Source organism: Pollicipes pollicipes, unplaced genomic scaffold (assembly GCF_011947565.3).
Source record: "Pollicipes pollicipes isolate AB1234 unplaced genomic scaffold, Ppol_2.1 Scaffold_4219;HRSCAF=4965_pilon_pilon_pilon, whole genome shotgun sequence".
Classification (NCBI taxonomy): domain Eukaryota; kingdom Metazoa; phylum Arthropoda; class Thecostraca; order Pollicipedomorpha; family Pollicipedidae; genus Pollicipes; species Pollicipes pollicipes.
Genome location: NW_023596448.1, coordinates 31,827,096 through 31,845,509, shown reverse-complemented (window position 1 = coordinate 31,845,509; position 18,414 = coordinate 31,827,096). Strand labels below are relative to the sequence as shown.

Below are 18,414 nucleotides of genomic sequence, written 5' to 3'. Positions count from 1 at the left end.
GAAGAGCTCTTTCCAGCTAAAGCACTGCAAAATAAGAGCGGCGTTCCATTTCTGACACGAACATGTTTAATTGTAGCACTCTCCAGCGCATTGCAAGTCAATTTCAGTCAAAACTGATATCAAGTTCCTTTTTTTAGTACATATTATTTCTTCAGTTGAAACCATGGCGTTGTCTCTATTTTTGTGTCATCCGTATCCCAGGACTCACATTTTTGTTTCATGCCGCCGCATCATTGGAACCTACTGCGCTGTATGCCACTTTAACGACCCGCACACATCTGCAAAGCCCCGTGAAATGGGCGCAGCCAGGATTTTCTTGGGATACCGAAGCTCAGCAATAAGTCGCCACGTTAATTTTCAACTTTCTGTCAGAAGCCGCATATGGGGCTAAAAGATGAACACGGGCCTTATCCTGGAGGGCGGGGGGGGGGAGGGGGAGGGAGGCCGGCCCATTCCCTTGGCTGCGCCCGCGCGACGTGACTACATGAGACTAAGGGAATGCAATACAAGTTCCCCGCGTATCCTGTTGCGAAATTTTCCTTTATTTACATGCAATTCGCAAGGTTGTCTAATGGTACCTGGTATTTCATCGGCGTTGAGGTACTTGCATGTACACGGACGGGAGTCGCATCATTGAAATGGGGTGCGGAGCAGACGTAAGAAAACTCATAAGTTCATATACAAACAAGACTTAGGCTATATGCGGCAGGCGAGGGTATACGCATCACGATAAGAAAACGCGGCAATTCAGAGCGCACTGCTTGAATCCTACTGTTCCATTAAGTTTTCGGCTACTGTGGCCAAAATTCAGCGAAAACCGTAAATTTTCCGGGTGGATACCGGCCAGTGAACAGAGCCGCGCGTCTGCGCCATTTTTGTACCCAACCTTTCTCGGTCTATGCGACGGCGTCCCACCGTCGCGATTGGGTTCGGAGAAGATGGCGCCTGACGTCGTCCGGTCGATTGCTCTATTCGCTTGCAGCGTGCCGTCAGTTTACGTCTTCATCTGGTTAATTGCTACGACGGCAACGCCATAGCTCATCACTATTTTTACTTTCAACTCAATCTTCAATCCATCTTCCACGCATTACTTTAATAACGTTGCGCTATTGCAAGAGGTGGGTGGAGGCCCCCTCCCTCATGTTGCCATACGGGTGCCGCGAAAGGTATTACAGCTTCTGGAAGCACTTGAAGAGCGTTTTTCACGACATTCAACGCACGAAGGGCTCGAAGTGACCAAATGCATACTGAACTATATTTCAGCAATTACTTCGGTACAAAAATACAAACATTAACAAGTGAGTCACAGCAAATGAGCACTGCAACAGTCCAAGAAGGTCCTTGTTAACAAACACAAAGAGAGCATTCTGACTGCCAACACAATGTGGCCTGGGGGGTCCTAAGGGTAAGGCCGTCAAGGCTCATCCCGCACCCCGAACTGCCGCGGCATACACTGGGCACGGAGCCAAACTCCGCGAAGAGCTTCCGGAAGCTAGTGTTCCGCATGTGGTTCAGATGCTACAAAACCCTGGCTGTAACACAGTGTCATTCAGAATTGTCTCTGGCCAATCAAGCACATGGCCGTAAAATAAACACTCGAGTCAATCACCAGCTATAGCCCACGATCAAAGCTAAAAGACAACGCCACTTTTCAACTGTTGATTGCTCTTCGTGCAAACTATTGCCACCCGAACATGAAGACGCCACCACGCAACATCACGACGGTACCTAAAGCGCGATCGATCACTGCGATTCGTAGCCAATAGCAGTTGACCGCAGCCGGGCGTTCGCACACACAGAGGCGGACCGGTGTCTTCGGTGCCGCCCGGTTCTCGTCTAGGGCGAACTCTCTCGCCGGGCGCCGGCGCCAGTCACGAGTGCCCAGACCAAGGTCATGGACCAGGCCCGCAGAATCTGGTCATGGATCAGGCCCACATACCAGGCCCGCAGACCTCAGACACGGACCAGGCCCACAGACCCCAGTCATGGACCAGGTCCACAGACGCCGGTCACAGACCAGGTCCACGTACTAGGCCCGCGGGCCTCAGACACGAACCAGGCCCACAGACCCCAGTCATGGACCAGGTCCACAGACGCCGGTCACAGACCAGGCCCACGTACCAGGCCCGCGGACGCCGGTCACAGACCAGGTCCACAGATCCCGGTCTCGGACCGCACCCGGGCGGAGCGCCGCGGGACCAGCGCGGTCCGTCGCACGGTCCGGGGCCATCACCAGTCGTCCTCGTCGCTGTCGGCGCGGCCGCGGCCGCCCAGCTGCGCCATCAGCACGTCGCGCACCTGCGGCCGCGGGTCCGACTCCAGCGTCGTCTTGACGGCGCCCGTCTGCGACAGCATCCACTCCAACTCTGCGGCACAGATGACCCGGCGCTCACACACAGAGCACGGCTCCGGCGCCTGGTCACATGGCTACCGCGCCTGGTCACATGGCTACCGCGCCTCGTCACATGGCTCCCGCACCTAGTCGCATGACTCCGGCGCCTGGTCACATGGCTCCGGCACCTGGTCACATGGCTCCGGCGCCTAGTCACATGGCTCCGGCACCTGGTCACATGGCTCCGGCGCCTGTCACGTGGCTCCGGCACCTGGTCACATGGCTCCGGCGCCTAGTCACATGGCTCCGGCACCTGGTCACATGGCTCCGGCGCCTGGCCATATGCCGCGGTAGCGCAGCCAGCACCGGCACTCCCCCCTGCTCACGAACCGCGCCTCGGCACCAACAGCGGCAACACTTCCCTGTGTCTCATCCTGCACAGTGCTTGTCGATCCGTACAACACGGTGTCACGACATTAGTGCTACGGCACAAACTCATACCGATAGCAGTGATATGACATCAGTTATACGCGACATTACTTCCACTGTAACAATTTTTTACAGTTTTGACTTCTACACATTACTCCTGCCTGCAAAAACTTAACTCGCCATTTCTTAAAGGGCAGACTTATATGGTCTTCACTTACACGCGACATCACCTCCACTGTAAAAACTCATACACGAAGTAAGTTCTCCACGACTAAACGCACGCTTCAAGAGACATACACCACTCATTACATCTACAGTAAAGACTTGTTCACAAGTATCAGCTTTAGGACTAACGTCGCGTAGAAGTCATATAGCACTAACTACCCATATAACTGCAGCAAAGTAGAGCTGCGTATAAGTATTGACTATGTTTTCGCGGTAAAGGCAATGACGAGTATACACTTTTGAACATAAGATTTGTCATGTAGCATTGATGCCGCGTGCAAGTTCTTGCAGAAGCAATATCGTGCATAAGTAATGTGTAAGAAGTGATGCTACAGCCACCCTGTCCGTAGGAGTTTTTACTGCATCACTAATGTCGTGGAACCATACAACACAGCAGAGCGAGCCCACACTCGTCGCCGAACGAGACCACGCCACCACGCGACGCGAATGGGGGGGGGGGGGGGGGCGCCGTGCGCCAACGCTCGCGGTGCGTGGCTGACGGCACGCGCCAAACACCGCCGGGGGGCAGCGCTCGGTACGCGGGCCGTCCGTGCCGCCGCCGCCGGCCTCTCACCGTCGATCTTGAGGTTCATCCCGCCGAACGTCATGGGCCCGATCAGCTGGCCCTTCATGGCGCCCTCGTGGTACACGAACAGCGTCGGCAGGTTCTTGTCCGGGTAGTTTGGGATGCAGGTGGTGGAGATGCTCTTCAGGAACTTGGTGGCCGGGAACTTGCCGGCCAGCGCCGTGAGGTGCTGGTTGATGAGCGTGCAGAGCGGGATCCTGCGGGCAGGGGTCGGTCACAGGAGATTCTGGGGGCAGGGGCCAGGCCAGATGGGACACTGCGGGCAGAGGCCGGATCACACAGCACGCTTAGTGCACGGGCTGCTTTTCCTGGCAGCACTGCGACCAGGCAGGGGGCTCATATCACCGACACCAATCATGGCCACTGACGACAACGAAAGGTTCAGGACACTAGCAGCCGACAGCAGACGAAGGACACTCCCAGCAAGGCTCAGCGCAGCGGCATCACCGCACCAGCCGTCCGATCCTGCATGCGTGACGTCACCATTGGACAGCACCAGCGGCAAGACGGGGCAGACTGCAGTGCGACGGAACGCCGGACACCAGATGGCGGGGTCGTGCCGCGCTATCGGGTAATGGCGTCCACCACAAACCCAAGCCAGCCAACTCTTGCAATTCTGACAAGAGTGTTCATCATCCAGACCACACAGGTGTATATCACTAAAGCAATTTTTGAACGCAAATGTGACAAATAACAAAGAATATTGGGCAACCGCCGGAGGTTGGGGAGTTCTCGGAAACGTCTGCGGTATTTCCCAAGATTGACTTACATGAAAAACCTTCCCATATTTGAACAGCACGACGTCCATTTTCACCGGGCATCCCGGAGCACGCGTGCGACACTTCAGAAGACGCAATGAGCCGACTCACCCCTGTTTGTAGAGGTGCAACACCACCCAGATGCCGTCTCCGGCCCTGTTCACCTCCGTGACGTAGTCCTCAGCTGATATCTCGCGCACCTGGAGCAGGGCGTCGCGTCACCGCCGGACCCGGCCGCCCGCGCGCCCTCCACGGCGGAGCGGGCGTCAGCCTCGGCGGCCGGCCCGCTCCGGTGGAGGCGACCCCGTCACGCCGGCGCGCCGCCGGACCGCGTCCGGTCTGGAGGTGTCCAGGGTCGGGCTGGAGGTGTCCAGGGTCAGGCTGGAGGTGTCCAGGGTCGGGCTGGAGATGTCCAACGTCGGGCTGGAGGTGTCCAGAGCCGGGCTGGAGGTGTCCAGGGTCGGGCTGGAGGTGTCCAGGGTCGGGCTGGAGGTGTCCAGGGTCAGGCTGGAGGTGTCCAGGATCGGGCTGGAGGTGTCCAGGGTCGGGCTGGAGGTGTCCAGGGTCGGGCTGGAGGTGTCCAGGGTCGGGCTGGAGGTGTCCAGGGCCGGGCTGGAGGCGTCCAGGGTCTCCAGGGTCGGGCTGGAGGTGTCCAGGGTCGGGCTGGAGGTGTCCAGGGTCGGGCTGGAGGTGTCCAGGGTCGGGCTGGAGATGTCCAACGTCGGGCTGGAGGTGTCCAGGGCCGGGCTGGAGGCGTCCAGGGTCGGGCTGGAGGTGTCCAGGGTCGTGCTGGAGGTGTCCAGGGTCGGGCTGGAGGTGTCCAGGGTCAGGCTGGAGGTGTCCAGGATCGGGCTGGAGGTGTCCAGGGTCGGGCTGGAGGTGTCCAGGGCCGGGCTGGAGGCGTCCAGGGTCTCCAGGGTCGGGCTGGAGGTGTCCAGGGTCGGGCTGGAGGTGTCCAGGGTCAGGCTGGAGGTGTCCAGGATCGGGCTGGAGGTGTCCAGGGTCGGGCTGGAGGCGTCCAGGGTCGGGCTGGAGGTGTACAGGGTCGGGCTGGAGGTGTCCAGGATCGGGCTGGAGGTGTCCAGGGTCAGGCTGGAGGTGTCCAGGGTCGGGCTGGAGGTGTCCAGGATCAGGCAGCACTGCAGCGGCCACTGAACAGCTGCTGACGCGGCTCCACTGGGCGCCGGAACCGGAGCCCCGCAGGAGGTGCGGCGCAACGCGCTGCCGTTAGTTGGCAGGTGGGTGGTGAGCCGCTACCATACTCCGTGTAAACATCTAAGACCGGGAGACGCCGCAGAGCGCGGCTGGTGTCAACACGGGGAGAAGCGAGCCGGATAGAGACCATCAGCCGCAGTTTTCCCTGCCGTGACTCGACTGCATCCTGACTCCCGAGACCGCAGCAGCACCAGTCCCGAGCCCGTGGAGCCACTGTGCTCTGTGCATCGAGCTGGTCACTGGTAATGCTCGGCTCGCCGCAGGTTCCAGTCCAGTCCTCGCCGTCCCTTATTTTCTTCGGCGCGTACCTGACCCTCGAGGGCTGTGGCCGACAACAAATCGCACCACACCCCTCGAGCATTTTGGGACACTGTCATCCCTGCATCCAACCATCTATGTGCATCAGAAGGATGGTAAACAATGCTTGAGAAACCGATACTGGACTCACTCACAGCAATGCACTCAGTGACATGGGGTTGATCACCTTGTGCCCCATAAAGCAGGGTCACAGGCACTGACCTCGCCATATTTGGCGGCGCGGGCAGCGGCACGCATCTCCTCGATGCGCTTTTGCCGGTATTCCAGCAGCACGCGCTCGTCCTCGTCGTCCTCCAGCTCGTCAAGTTCGTCCAGGTTCATCTCGCCCAGACTGCGGCCTAGTGAATATGCTGTCTGATCAGTATTTGGTAACAAGCAGCATGGCCCATGTCTGTGAAAAACTGCTCTATGCTGTCCTGGCACAACTACGAATGGTATTTGGTAATGAGCGGCATAGCCCATGTCTGTGAAAAACTGCTCTAAGCTGTTGTGACACAACTATGAATGGTATTTGGTAATGAGCAGCATAGCCCATGTCTGTGAAAAACTGCTCTAAGCTGTCGTGACACAACTATGCATGGTATTTGGTAACAAGCAGTATGATCCATGTCTATGATGACTGGTAACTAGCAGCATGGACCTGCTGAAGGCAAGAGATTCTATTCTAAGGAAATGATGTCTGTGGTACCAATCACCCTTAACATGAAGTTTTGGATAACTGGCACAATATCAATGATAAAATGTGGTACAACACCACTGGAAGCATGGTACAATAAACTTAATCATAGTCTGTTATATGCCTATGCTTCTGCCTGCAAAATTTTAGCAGAATTGGCATATTCATGAAAACCAACATACAGGATCATCAGGATGAATCTATCAATACTAGCCTGAGTGCAAGTGACTTACCATTGACTTTCTTGGAAACAGTGTCCTCTACCATCTGAACAATGTCTTGTTCTGTAATTTCTTTCTCTTTTGCTGGCAGAATGCCTTTTGCACGTAGCACATCGTTCCATTCTGTGTCTTCATTGGTGTTCTGGAAAGTGACCGACAGCAGAAGTCAATTTTTCTAGCACTGATCAGGCTTTGGGACAGTATCAGCTTCTTGATATGCATACATAAGGTAATTTTGACTTTGTGCATGCTGGGTGGCACATGCATATATACATATATCCATGCAAGGATTTGTCAAGATACATAAATGTGTTAAGTCTGCAACAACACAGGGCATTGAAAAATATGACAATAATAAAATGTAGATTCATTATTTCAGCCATGGTCAATACACATGCATAAGCAGCAAGCAAATTAGAAGTCACATTTGGACCTGACAAACATCAAATGTCAGGTGACACAAGTTGTTGAACACAGTTCTTTCCATGCAATGAAATAGGTAGGATGTCAAAATAATGGTCCTAAGTCATTCCCATCTCCACACCCTTCGGAAGTCCTTAACTATGTAGAAAAGTGATGCTTAGATGAGTCATCAAACCACGCAGTCATCAAACCATGTAGAGTACACATCATTCCAACGTCTTCACCACATTGCTACCTACCTGCATTGTGCTTGGTTGATAACTACTCTTGACGTGAAGGTCCAAGGGCTCTGAAATCAGCATCCTATTACTTATTCGGCGGGGCAAAGCGAGCTCAGCATAAATTACAGTCATCCAATTTAGCAAGCCGTCATTCTTCACTGCACCGCATTTCCATGCAAAATGTGGTCAAAATGCCTCACAACAAACAACCTTTTGAACGAAACAGCAATAGCGCCAAACAGCACCAGGTCATACTCACACACACAGGCCACCACAAATACGCCCATCAGACGTGACCACGCGAATGACGGTACCATACACTCCTTATTTAGTGTCCGAACATCGCAGGTACCGTGTGAGTTCAGACTACTACTAGGACGCCTCTAGCGGATAATGCTCAGCCTAATATATGATAGGTAGGCTATTTCCATATTCATCATGAAAAGTAAAAACCACGAGTTTTGGAAAATATAAATATTCAATAAATTTCACATGACATATTTTAGAGAAATCTGCTTGAGATTCGAAACTCAACACGGATAGATGCGGTCTCAGATGCCAGCAACCGTTCCGTGTAGGTTATCCCTCACATTCGACGAAACAGCCGAAACCAAGACGAAACCAACGCACTGATGAATGACTGACACCCAGGGAGGGTACAGTGTCAACCATGAAGTGCCAATCCTAGGTGTGGTAAATTTGTTTCGTCATCATATTCCTCGCCTGGATGGCTGTCGGAATTTGCTGTGGATTTTTCCCTGTATGCATTTGAGTTAGTTTGCGAACTACCCATCGTGGGTGTCAGTGGACCGTAGGCCATAACAGTCAGAAACGATTGCAACCGAAAGGGATTCGTAGGCCGTCTGTTTGAACCATGGTATGGGCACATAACTTACATTAAATCCTGAATGCTCGATTTGCAGCTTCTGAGTGACTGGGTGAAGTGTGTGGAATCAGTATGTGAGTTATGTGGTGCCTGTTATGTGGTGAGTTTTGTGGTCTGTTTAGTGTATGCACTGAATTATTAAGATGGTCATAGTAGCTATCCACTCATCTTTCGAAGGAACTTTTGTCTTGTTTCAAATGAGTCAGTTAGGCATGTCATTGAAATTCAGTGTTTTACTTGATCCAATGGTTGCAGGGTCAACCTATTCAGTATGTAGGCATGCCCACTGGGCATGGGCCAGCTAGACATATTTCTATTCACTCAACATCCCCATTCAGGTCTCAACTCTGAGTTAGGGGAAAATAGATTGCTAGCCATTATAACTTTAAAACTGAACAAGTGTATGCCTGCTCGCATGATGCCTGTCTTACTCTTGCACAGTTGAATTACTGGTTTTGTATATTTCAAGAGTTTAAAGCATTTGATTATTGTTCCTTATTCAGTTGTGTAGGCCCCATGTTTGATATTTTCTAGGTTTTCAAAATCTAGGCCTCCTCCCTCAAATTGGTGTGGCTTCTTACCTGTGCTTTCAAAAATCTACAGTTCTTGTCTCTCTGAAATCTTGTGATGTTTGCTAGGAGCATCTGTGATTGCATAATCGAGGCTTTTGATTTTGACCCAAACCAACCAGGACACATTAGTCTGCATCTGGTCCAAGTTTAAAGTGTAAATTGGTCCCTGACAGCCTTGAGAAAGAACATAGGCATGTATAAGAGACATGTCTGTGGAGGTCATGCTGTGGTCCAGTGAAACTGGTTCTGGCTGTGCTGCAACAAGGCTGCAATAGGTCACATTGATTTGTCACAGTTGATTTGCCTAGCATTGTCATCTTTCTCACACTCCAACTCAAACACATTGTGTGTCCACAATGTGTCTAGGAGCATGAATAATTCCCCGCCAAGGCGTGACGTCGGCCCACTGACCGAAGTTGCCACTGTCGCTAGGAGATGGCGCTGCTGCGTCGGCAGCTGTCACCGCTGATGGTGGCCGGCTTCCTCGTGTGCGTGGCGCTTATGTCGCTGCTGGCCGGACTGGAGTTCACCAGGCACATAAACGCGCGCCGGAAGGAGGACAAGTTTGTGGAGTACACTGCTCAGGTCCGTAGCCAGCCGTCTGTGCTCCTGCACTGTCGGGATGGAGACTTTTTCTTGCTCCGTGGCAGACGTTTCTTCGTGATCTGTCGTGGTCACTCATCCGTCCCTCTTATCCTCCACCTTGCTTTGTCCTACGTCCTCGCGACACCCCGATTGTCCGGGGCGGGCTGCATGCGTCAGCCACGAGTGGGCCGAGGGCTCCGTGGGAAGGGAGAGCCCGATCGGGTATCCAGCGCGCATGCGCGGATTAAAGCTCGGCGGTTGGCCCCCCAGGCGCATGCAGGTCTGCCCCACCGTTAACCATTCTCATACTTCCGTAGCCCTGAAATGATCATTTCTGGTTGAAAGGACTCTAATCCAAAAATGTCACAGTAGGCATGCTCAAAATCTTATTTCAAGACATGCGTTCAGCCACCATGTCCTTACACCCGTGCCGCAGTGAGGTAATGCAAATATCTTCGTTTTTGTTAAGCAGTTGTTCGTCGTATTTGAGGATGGCTCATGTAAGTATGTAGCTTGCGAAACACGCACTATGTTTCTGCTCGCGTTTTTTTTCTCGTTTGTGTTCTCCAACTGCGTGCCGTAGAATGAAACAGGTTTCCCTGGGAGTGGAAAGGCTTTGGCTGGCGACGCCATTGGTTCCCTGGTGTCCTCCCCGCAGGTGAAGGAGGTGAATGCTATGATGGAGAACCTCGAGGCACGGTTTGAGATCAGTAGCCATGAAATGCAGTCGCTGAGGAACAAAACTCGGGAGCTGGCTGCGTTGATAAAGCTGCATCTCGACAGCAATAGGTGAGCACATATCATGGAGCAATAGGCGAGGCACGGGTGGGCGCACTGAATGGTGGCCAATTGCTCTGTCTGTATGCTGGGATGGGGTGGGATGGGATGTCTGTATGCTGGGATGGGGTGGGACGGGATGTCTGTATGCTGGGATGGGGTGGGATGGGATGTCTATATGCTGTCTGATACTGTGGAGTTTGCGGAAGGTGACCGGGACCTGAAAGGTCTACTCCAGTTGTTGAGGGTTCCTTAGTGCATGTTTGCTCGCGTGTCGCGGCAGTGCAGAGTCCTGACAGTGGGCCAATCTCGGCAGTGCAAAGTCCTGACAGTGGGCCAATCTCGGCAGTGCAGAGTCCTGACAGTGGGCCAATCTCGGCAGTGCAAAGTCCTGACAGTGGGCCAATCTCGGCAGTGCAAAGTCCTGACAGTGGGCCAATCTCGGCAGTGCAAAGTCCTGACAGTGGGCCAATCTCGCCAGTGCAGAGTCCTGACAGTGGGCCAATCTCGGCAGTGCAAAGTCCTGACAGTGGGCCAATCTCGGCAGTGCAAAGTCCTGACAGTGGGCCAATCTCGGCAGTGCAAAGTCCTGACAGTGGGTCAATCGTTTTGCGTCAAAGCGGCTCCTCCATACTCAACAGGTTTGGTTTCAGCATTAAGCATTAATGCCCATTATCCGTGTACACGCATCGTTATGGGTGCTGGGCATACCTCCAAGCTGGTCGGGGTATGTCGTATTGCACATTGTTCAAATAATTTTGATGGGCCTGTCAGCATGCCGTCCAAGACAAAAAGGCCTAAGAGCCATTAGTTAGCACGGTGCTTAAGCCTTTTTGCCTTTGGACGGCAGAGCTGATCCCGGGGACCAATTGGGATGCGCACGCTCTTGTCGTGTTAAGCGGAATAGCCTTAATTTGTCGTAAAAAGGCTTGTTATGACGCGGGCACTCTCAATACAAATCATATTATATGCTCGTCAAAAGATCAACTGAGGGGCCATGTCTCCCGTGCCTCCACTCCTTAAACACGCCCGTCGGCGCGCTCCAGAACTCCAATCAACAACCTTAAACACGCCTGTCGCTGGCCGCAGTCTGTGTGGGTCTGCGCGCCTTCTGACCGCGCCGGTGCGCGCCTCCCTCAGCTGACGGCTGCGGACGCCTCTGGGCGTGTGGTGGCGGGCCGGGCCCCCGGCCGCCCGTGCTCGCACCGCCGATGGGCCGGCAGCGGCCTTCGCCGGGGTGAGCTGGCGATCTTCCGGCCTTGACTGGCGGCCAGCGCGCGTCACAGCCGCCTGGCGTCGGCGCGAGGCGGCGCCGCCGTCGCCGCCGCCGCCGACGACGACGGCCGGTGTCGCACCCAGACGCGTCCGCGCGACACCGATGCACTTTGAGATGTAACGTCGCCCGAGACGTCAAGATCAGCGGCAGGTCGAGAGGCAGTGCCGGTCGGACGCCAAGCGGCCCGACCGCGCCGCTGGCGAATTCACCGCGGCGCAGGGCGGCGCCGTGCTACGTTCTCGCGCCGGAAGGCGGCCGATCGGACCAATCAGCATGACGTCCGCTGATTGGTCCGACGTGACGTCACCTTCGCGTGACGTCATCCGCCCGGTGCGCAGCCGGGCCGCGATGTTCGCGCTCCCCGCCTGGGACGGCGCCGATGACCGGCCGTTCCGGCCCTCTTCCCCCCAACTCGCCGAACTTACACGAAGCTTCCGCGGCCGTGTGGCCGGTACCGTTCTTTCCTGCGCGCTGCGGACGCCGAGCTGACGCCAGAAGTACGGCCGGCTGCTGCCGCGCAGCTGCAGCCCGGCGGGCTGCTGCTGTGCAGCTGCGGCACGGCTGGCTGCTGCCATGCAGCTGCAGCCCGGCTGGCTGCTGCTGTGCAGCTGCGGCACGGCTGGCTGCTGCCATGCAGCTGCAGCACGGCTGGCTGCTGCTGTGCAGCTGTTCGGCCCTGTCCGCTGTTCTGAGGGGAGCGGCATCGCCCGGTGGTGAGCCCGTCCCCGGCACCGCTGGTCACGACCGGAGCGTCTCGCCGCCCGGTGTGCTGCGCCGCTGACCGCCCGTCTTTCGCTTCACGCCGTGCTGGGGGCCGAGCAGCCCTCGGGGACGCTTGCGTGCCGTCTGCGGCGCGTGAAAGACTGCAGAGAGGCTTCCCGTGCGCGTGCTTCCGCTGGGAGGGGGGGGGGGGGCTCCCTGCCCAGGGTGGAACCATTGCTCGTGTGGGGAGCAGGTGGCGGTGCGAAGTGAGGTTTGGTGTTCTCGCGTTGATGGCGTCGGTTTGTTACTGGTGTTCCAGCCCCAATGCGTGGTTCGTGTTCTTTGTTGACCAGCGAGTTGCTGACTCGATCCGTGAGAAAAGCCGTTTAGTAACCCATTGAAGTGGAAATATATTTGATGGTTGTTTATGACAGGGTTACAAGCAATAAAAGTAGTTACGCTTTGCCGTGCTGTATGCGAATCGCAACATGTGCATCGTGTTCCTGTCGATGATGTCACGCGTTGCTGTATCACGGCATACATCATGCTTCATCACTGAAGCATCGGGAATGGGAACATTGCGTTTCACGCCGTAGAGATCTGCGCTAACGGAAGGCAAACCGCCGGAGATATTTCACGAAAAGGTTTATTTGAAGCCACTTTCAACATGCTGGGGATGGACACGACCTTCAGCATATTTGTCCGCACGTTACGCATGCTGCCTGATGCCCCCCCCCCCCCTTCCCGCACCGGTAGACTCGCGGATGAGTTCCGCTATGATTTGTTGTGGGAGCATGCACTGCTGGCGTTTGATATATGGGAGGGTCAGGGCAGGCTGACACGCGACGCCGACAACAGTTTTGACAACATCCCACTCGGTACAGCAACGTAGGGGATTCTAATGAGATGCCTAATGCCTAAGAGACTCCTAATACCCAATAAGTTAGATATAAATAAGGGGAGATTGATAACGGCAATAATCATAAACAAGGAGAGATACCTAATGCTGGCCAGTTTAGGTTAGGTCAGACGTCGGGGCTGGGTGACTGTGCACGCGCGCGAAACAGGTTCCGCCAGCCAACTGCCAGGTCTGAGCCCGCACAGGGGTCCTTCTGCGGAGTGTGCCAAGCAGTTTGACTGCTTATGCAAGCTCGATGTCCGGCGTCACTTCTGCAGCTGACTTTGAAAGGCGCTAAGACCTTCTGGAAGATCTGCAACCAAGCGGGACACATGAAAGAAGACCAGCTGAGAATCAGACGTCACTGGCGTCAGTACCTTCGAAGCCGTGCATCTTTAGACCGTTCCATGCCTCTGACATCAGACGTCACTTGCGTCAGAAGCGTGGAAGCCGTGCATCTTTAGACCGTCTCATGCCACTGACATCAGACGTCACTTGCGTCAGAAGTGTGGAAGTCGTGCATCTTTAGATCGTGTCAAGCCACTGCCTGTCTCATCAGTGAAGCGGGTTTTTGCTTGCCGGTGACGGCAGTTGCTGTGCATTACGAATTATGACATTTTCAGCGATACTTTGAATGACGTTGCCAAAGTGAACTCGACAGCCTTCCATTTTTGTTCTCAGGGGCGCAGATAAGAGGCGGGGGGGGGGGGGGGCAGAGGCCCTTAAGCTACCCCGTCAGATTCAATCGGAGAAACTATTTTGATTCGAAATTCATAGACGCTGCTATCGGCAGTGAGATGTAAAAGCCACCAGCCGTGAGTGTTTAACACCAATAGCGTGTAGTAGAATGACCATTAAATCGTAAGACCCTGAAAAAATTATTTAAGGCGCCAGTGCAAACCAACATTGATAGGCCATTGATATTCTTAGTACAGTTGTCTGCAGCTATTAGCGTTTGCAGTTTTTTTAATCGTTTCACGGTGCGCATGTGCTGTCAACGGGGCTGTGACTCGCCCGTAACAATGGCGCCCTCCCCCCCCCCCCCCCCCCCACCCCACCCTCTCCCCGTCGCTAATTATGGTAGCTCTCCTTCGTCGCAACTTCTGTCAGCGGTGCTGTTTGCTATAATGATGACATATTGGGTTTGCAAATCGTTGGCTTTGACAATCATTCCCACTGCTTATATAGTGTTCATCACCGGTCTGTGAGCCGTTCCAGCCAGTCAGCCAAAGTGTACTCACCTGGAACTTGATTTGAAAGACGGTGACCACGGCCACAACGACCGCGACCGCCACAGCCGAGAGGGCGATGCCTGCGACGAAGCCGGTGCTTGCGACGAAGCCATCCTGGCAGCCGAACTCGGCTGCCGTCAAACTGGAGACGGGTCGGCCGACCGCCGCCCTCGGCTTCTCACACCTGCGGCAGTACGCCCGGCCGGCCTTAGCGCGGGATCGACCGGAGATAGGTCTACGGGTGCTCCCGGAATGTGTCAGAACCCATCTCAGGCATGCCGGGATTTGGTCGAATTTCAACAGCTGCGAACACGGTGAGGAGAGGGGTGTACTATTCAGTGGTGGGAGGGAGGGAGGGACCTCAACTGGGCTCCCCCAAGTTGGGCTCCAGCTCCCCACCCAAATGTGCCTCCCCCTCCGCACAATCAGCTATACCCTCGTTAGTCGATTCATCCGACTCCAACCTTATCTTACATCCAAAGTGCCACGAATTCAAAATAGACTAACACAACAGCTGTCGGCTCATTGACCCCATAAACACACCTCCATCTAGTATTTTTGCGTGCTTCTCTCTTGACACTCGAACTTACACGAAGGACGGCGCATCCTCGTGGGGCAAAGCGCCGCCAGCTGCCCAGGCCATGTCGCAATCACAGGTCCAGGGGTTCTGCTCGACGCCGACGAACTCCATGCGCCCCCAGGGCAGCAGGTCGCAGCTGACGCCCGTCAGGTTATTCCCGGCCAGGTCCACGCTCACCAGCCGGGCCAGGTGCTCGCCCGAGGCGGCGTCCCTGAACGCAGCCGGGTGCACCTCGGCCAGCGCGCCGCCGGACCCGCACCGCAGCTCCTCGAGCTGGTCCAGCCCGCTGAAGGCGTGCGCCTCCAGGCGGCGCAGCGAGCGCATCGAGCTGAGGTCCAGCCGCCTCAGACGCGGCACGAACATGAACAGCATGGGGTCGAGCTTCACCAGCGGGTTGTGACTCAGCAGCAGCACGCGGATGTCGGTGTTGACGAACAGCGACGGGTCCAGCACGCGCAGCCGATTGAAGCTAAGGTCGAGCAGCGCGAGCTCTTATACACCCTGCAGCGCCTCCGGGTTCAGCCCCGTCAGCTGATTGTGGTCCAGCAGCAGCGTCTGTAGTACTGGCAGCCCAGCCAGCGCCCTAGACTCAACCGTCGCGACCAGATTGTGGGAGAGGTTCAGCATCGTTGCGGCCGTGTTCCACCGAAACTGGCCCCTCTTCACCTCCGTCAGCTTGTTTTCGCCGAACGTCACGGCCGAGAAGCCGCCGGGCAGCGTCAGGCCGACGGGCAGGTTGTCGAGGCCGCGTCCGGCGCAGTCGATGCTCCGAGGGCCTTGCCGCTGTTGACGAGTGCAGCTGCACGTGGCGGCCAGCGGCGTCGCGTCCGTGCATATCGATGCGGACGTGCCGAACAGCGTGTCAAACATGCTGCTGTGGACACCCGCAGCCAGCAGCGAACAGACTGCAGCCAGGCAGCGTATCATCCCAGGTATCTGGAACTACGGACAGTGATAATAAGTGCAGCATTTGAGGCACATGAATGCGTCCGTATAACCATGACATCAAAAGGCGCAGATCGCAACACGCATCAATTTTGCATTGCTCACTGCGACTCCCTCACGTCGCAGTTCCTGGAGCTGGCCTGGCCCGCAGGGCGGACTGCAGCCCGCACCGGGAATACGGCCGGCACCCGAGAGAGGGGCGTGGGGACATCTGAACCGTAGCTCTTGGATACGTGATCATGTGGTGCACGCAGTAATAACCGCCTCATCCAGCTCAAGGCCACAGGCAAGGCTCGTGCTAGTTCCTCCAGCCTCGCGCAGCGCTTGCGCGAGTGGAATAAGTATGCTGGAGAACGACAAAATGTCTTTTATCATTGCGTTACTAATAACACGAAAAGTTGTTTTTGAACATAGGTACAGAACGTCCAGAATGCGAACCTACTCCAGTGTGATTTCTCGCCGATGTCGCCTATCAAAAATCATAATTTGAAGAATTGCATTCCTCCGGATGAACGTCCGCTGCTGCAGATGTGTGTGATCCGTGGCCGGAGCATCGGGTCAGGGACTCCAGACTATACGATGATCTAACGACGACTGTCCTCAGGCGTGACGCGGTGTCACGCAGGCTCACGCTCAGACATCTTTGGCCATTCTTCTCACGAGAGACAGCCACTGGGCTGCCCTATTCACTGTCGTTTATGGCCTCGTTGACACATTATCTACGGCCGCGACCGCCGGGCGCCAGGATCACGCTGATAAGATGGCTGGCGCCGGGGGTCACGCCGATAAGACAGCTGGCGCGCGATGCGTCATGTTGGGTGCTGGTTAAACATTCGCTGCTATGTTTCAGGCGTTTGAAGGTGAACGCTGTGCATCACTCGCGTGTTTCAGACGTGGTTTGTTCGACGATTTGTTCCGGGCTCATCAGGTGGAATTTGGCCCCTAGTTAACATTTGCAAATGATTATGTTTTCGACAAATATCCTTTCGAATGAGTTACATTTTGATAACAAGGCGGGCACCGTAAAAAGCATGTTGTCAACACGCGCCCAGGTGGTCGGTTGGATGCCCTTTGCTCGGGTGGGGGGGTCAATTTTGAGATCTCGGGAACTAAGAGAGCTAAAGACAACAGACAGGGTGTTTCGGTCTGCACGTGAACTTACGTCAAAGTTTAGGTTCCTAGGTGACTTTTGTTGGGCCTTCTTGACCTCCGGTCAAATGGGGTCCAACGAGATTAAACTCCAGGTTGGTTTCCAAAGCGTCACCAGAGCCTAGATGGTCTGCCTCTAAACAAAGGTCACGTGCTCATTTTTTTAAGACAGTTAACCTTTCTGGCCTTTTGAAGGTCATGGTAACCAGAGTCCAAGCAAAAGATCACATGCTCATTTAAAGTCAGTGACCTTCTTGGACCTTCTGATCGTCATGGTGATCCAAAGTCATACAAGTTTGCTTTAAGTTTTGCATTTGAGAAGGCCACAAAGATTTACGCTGGGACAGTATGTTCCTAAAAAAGTGTCTGACCTTGGTCATATTAGGTCAGTGACATATCATGATCTCAAGTTTTTGATACCAGACCATCAGCTATTCAGTTGTTTACAGCTATGCAATATTTCGCGTGGCTACGCCGCACCGTTCGGAAGCCATTCCGGAAAAACTGGCGGAGGGGGGGCAATTTGATCCCCACCCGAGCGCGTATCAATATAAAGTTCGCCCAGTAGCCGTTGGTCTGCTAGCGTGGTGCTTTAACCGTTTAACGACAAAAAGACTTGGCGGCAAACAGCATTCGCGTGCATTGCAATCAGCGAGGTGGGGGTGCCGGTAGTGCGGTCGTTCACCTGTGCGTATGGGACACCAGAGGTGCGGGGGGTCCATTTCATGCGGCGCCCACCCTTCCTGTTAAGGTGACAGGCAGGCGACGCCATGCAGACTCGGCTACCGAGTGCGTCGTAGCGCCCCAATGACCCACACATTCGGCAGTGAGAATGCTCGCACGAGGAAAGAAGCGAGGATGCGGGCTCATGGCCCCTGGCTTACCTTTCGGCCGTTAGCTGAGTTGTTGACTCATCGGCATCGCGGGCCTCACTCAGCCAACCCCTAATGCTGTGTATACTTGTCTTGCACCTAGATAGTCCTGCTGATAGCATCAAGGGCACACACAGAGCTTTCTTAACCTTCGCCTCTAAAGTGCGGGTCGATGATCCCGCAATGTTTTTTTATGAATACATCTCCGGAATATCGCGCAATCGTGCCCATTTTACAATAGCCCTTAAGGCATTCATTTTGCGTGTTTTGAAAATAAAAACACGTCCCTGGCCTTTCTGGTTCCGGTGCAGCGGTGGTGTTTGAAGAACGCTGCACAGTAATCTACGGCCGACGCGGACGACGGGCGGCGGCCGCGGAAAACCGCGCAACGCGTGCGGCGGGTCGACGTTGTTACATTAATGGAGCCATGCGTCATAAATGAATGGTTAAAACGGATGACTCCTTACTCCAATGCACTTAAAATTGAACAAGGAACGCGCCTGTTTAGATCTGATACCGCTACATGACATAGCTTC

At 54.9% G+C, this 18,414-nt stretch overlaps 3 protein-coding genes across 6 annotated transcripts; 1 reads left to right on the top strand and 2 right to left on the bottom strand.

The window, feature by feature from the left end:
• Positions 1-1,241: 1,241 nt before the first annotated feature.
• Positions 1,242-7,746, bottom strand: viaf (viral IAP-associated factor). The gene is made up of 7 exons (XM_037218776.1): positions 7,664-7,746; positions 7,423-7,472; positions 6,773-6,902; positions 6,065-6,201; positions 4,442-4,530; positions 3,561-3,769; positions 1,242-2,366 (listed from the first exon to the last, which is right to left on the bottom strand). The coding sequence occupies exons 2-7, from the start codon at positions 7,426-7,428 to the stop codon at positions 2,230-2,232; spliced, it is 708 nt and encodes a 235-aa protein (XP_037074671.1). The 5' UTR covers positions 7,429-7,472; positions 7,664-7,746; the 3' UTR covers positions 1,242-2,229.
• Positions 7,747-8,040: 294 nt separating this feature from the next.
• Positions 8,041-11,514, top strand: LOC119096036 (uncharacterized). Of its 4 annotated transcripts, XM_037218898.1 has the most exons (5): positions 8,074-8,092; positions 8,328-8,390; positions 9,295-9,447; positions 10,106-10,236; positions 11,365-11,514. In XM_037218898.1, exons 3-5 carry the CDS (start codon positions 9,298-9,300, stop codon positions 11,366-11,368), a joined length of 285 nt encoding a protein of 94 aa, XP_037074793.1. In that variant the 5' UTR covers positions 8,074-8,092; positions 8,328-8,390; positions 9,295-9,297; the 3' UTR covers positions 11,369-11,514. The 4 variants fall into 4 exon arrangements, with proteins under 4 accessions (XP_037074792.1, XP_037074791.1, XP_037074793.1 ...); XM_037218897.1 differs by lacking the exon at positions 8,328-8,390 and having other exon boundaries at positions 8,041-8,092; XM_037218896.1 differs by lacking the exon at positions 8,328-8,390 and having other exon boundaries at positions 8,072-8,281.
• Positions 11,515-12,238: 724 nt separating this feature from the next.
• On the bottom strand, positions 12,239-15,782 carry LOC119095193 (leucine-rich repeat-containing protein 4-like). Its single transcript, XM_037218067.1, has 4 exons — positions 15,559-15,782; positions 14,923-15,381; positions 14,342-14,516; positions 12,239-12,307 (listed from the first exon to the last, which is right to left on the bottom strand). Exons 1-4 carry the CDS (start codon positions 15,780-15,782, stop codon positions 12,239-12,241), a joined length of 927 nt encoding a protein of 308 aa, XP_037073962.1.
• Between the last annotated feature and the right edge of the window lie 2,632 nt (positions 15,783-18,414).

Coding starts and splice junctions, on each gene's coding strand:
- viaf (XM_037218776.1), bottom strand. Junction 6,202..6,772: donor TGTTTCCAAGAAAGTCAATG/GTAAGTCACTTG, acceptor CATATTCACTAG/GCCGCAGTCTGGGCGAGATG. Junction 4,531..6,064: donor GCGCCGCCAAATATGGCGAG/GTCAGTGCCTGT, acceptor GCCCTGCTCCAG/GTGCGCGAGATATCAGCTGA.
- LOC119096036 (XM_037218894.1), top strand. CDS start 8,313: ATGCTCGATTTGCAGCTTCTGAGTGACTGGGTGAAGTGTGTGGAATCA. Junction 8,391..9,294: donor TATGTGGTGCCTGTTATGTG/GTGAGTTTTGTG, acceptor CACTGTCGCTAG/GAGATGGCGCTGCTGCGTCG. Junction 9,448..10,105: donor TTGTGGAGTACACTGCTCAG/GTCCGTAGCCAG, acceptor TCCTCCCCGCAG/GTGAAGGAGGTGAATGCTAT.
- LOC119095193 (XM_037218067.1), bottom strand. CDS start 15,782: ATGTTTGACACGCTGTTCGGCACGTCCGCATCGATATGCACGGACGCG. Junction 15,382..15,558: donor GTGAAGAGGGGCCAGTTTCG/GTGGAACACGGC, acceptor GCTCGACCTTAG/CTTCAATCGGCTGCGCGTGC. Junction 12,308..14,341: donor TCTTTCAAATCAAGTTCCAG/GTGAGTACACTT, acceptor CTCGGCCCCCAG/CACGGCGTGAAGCGAAAGAC.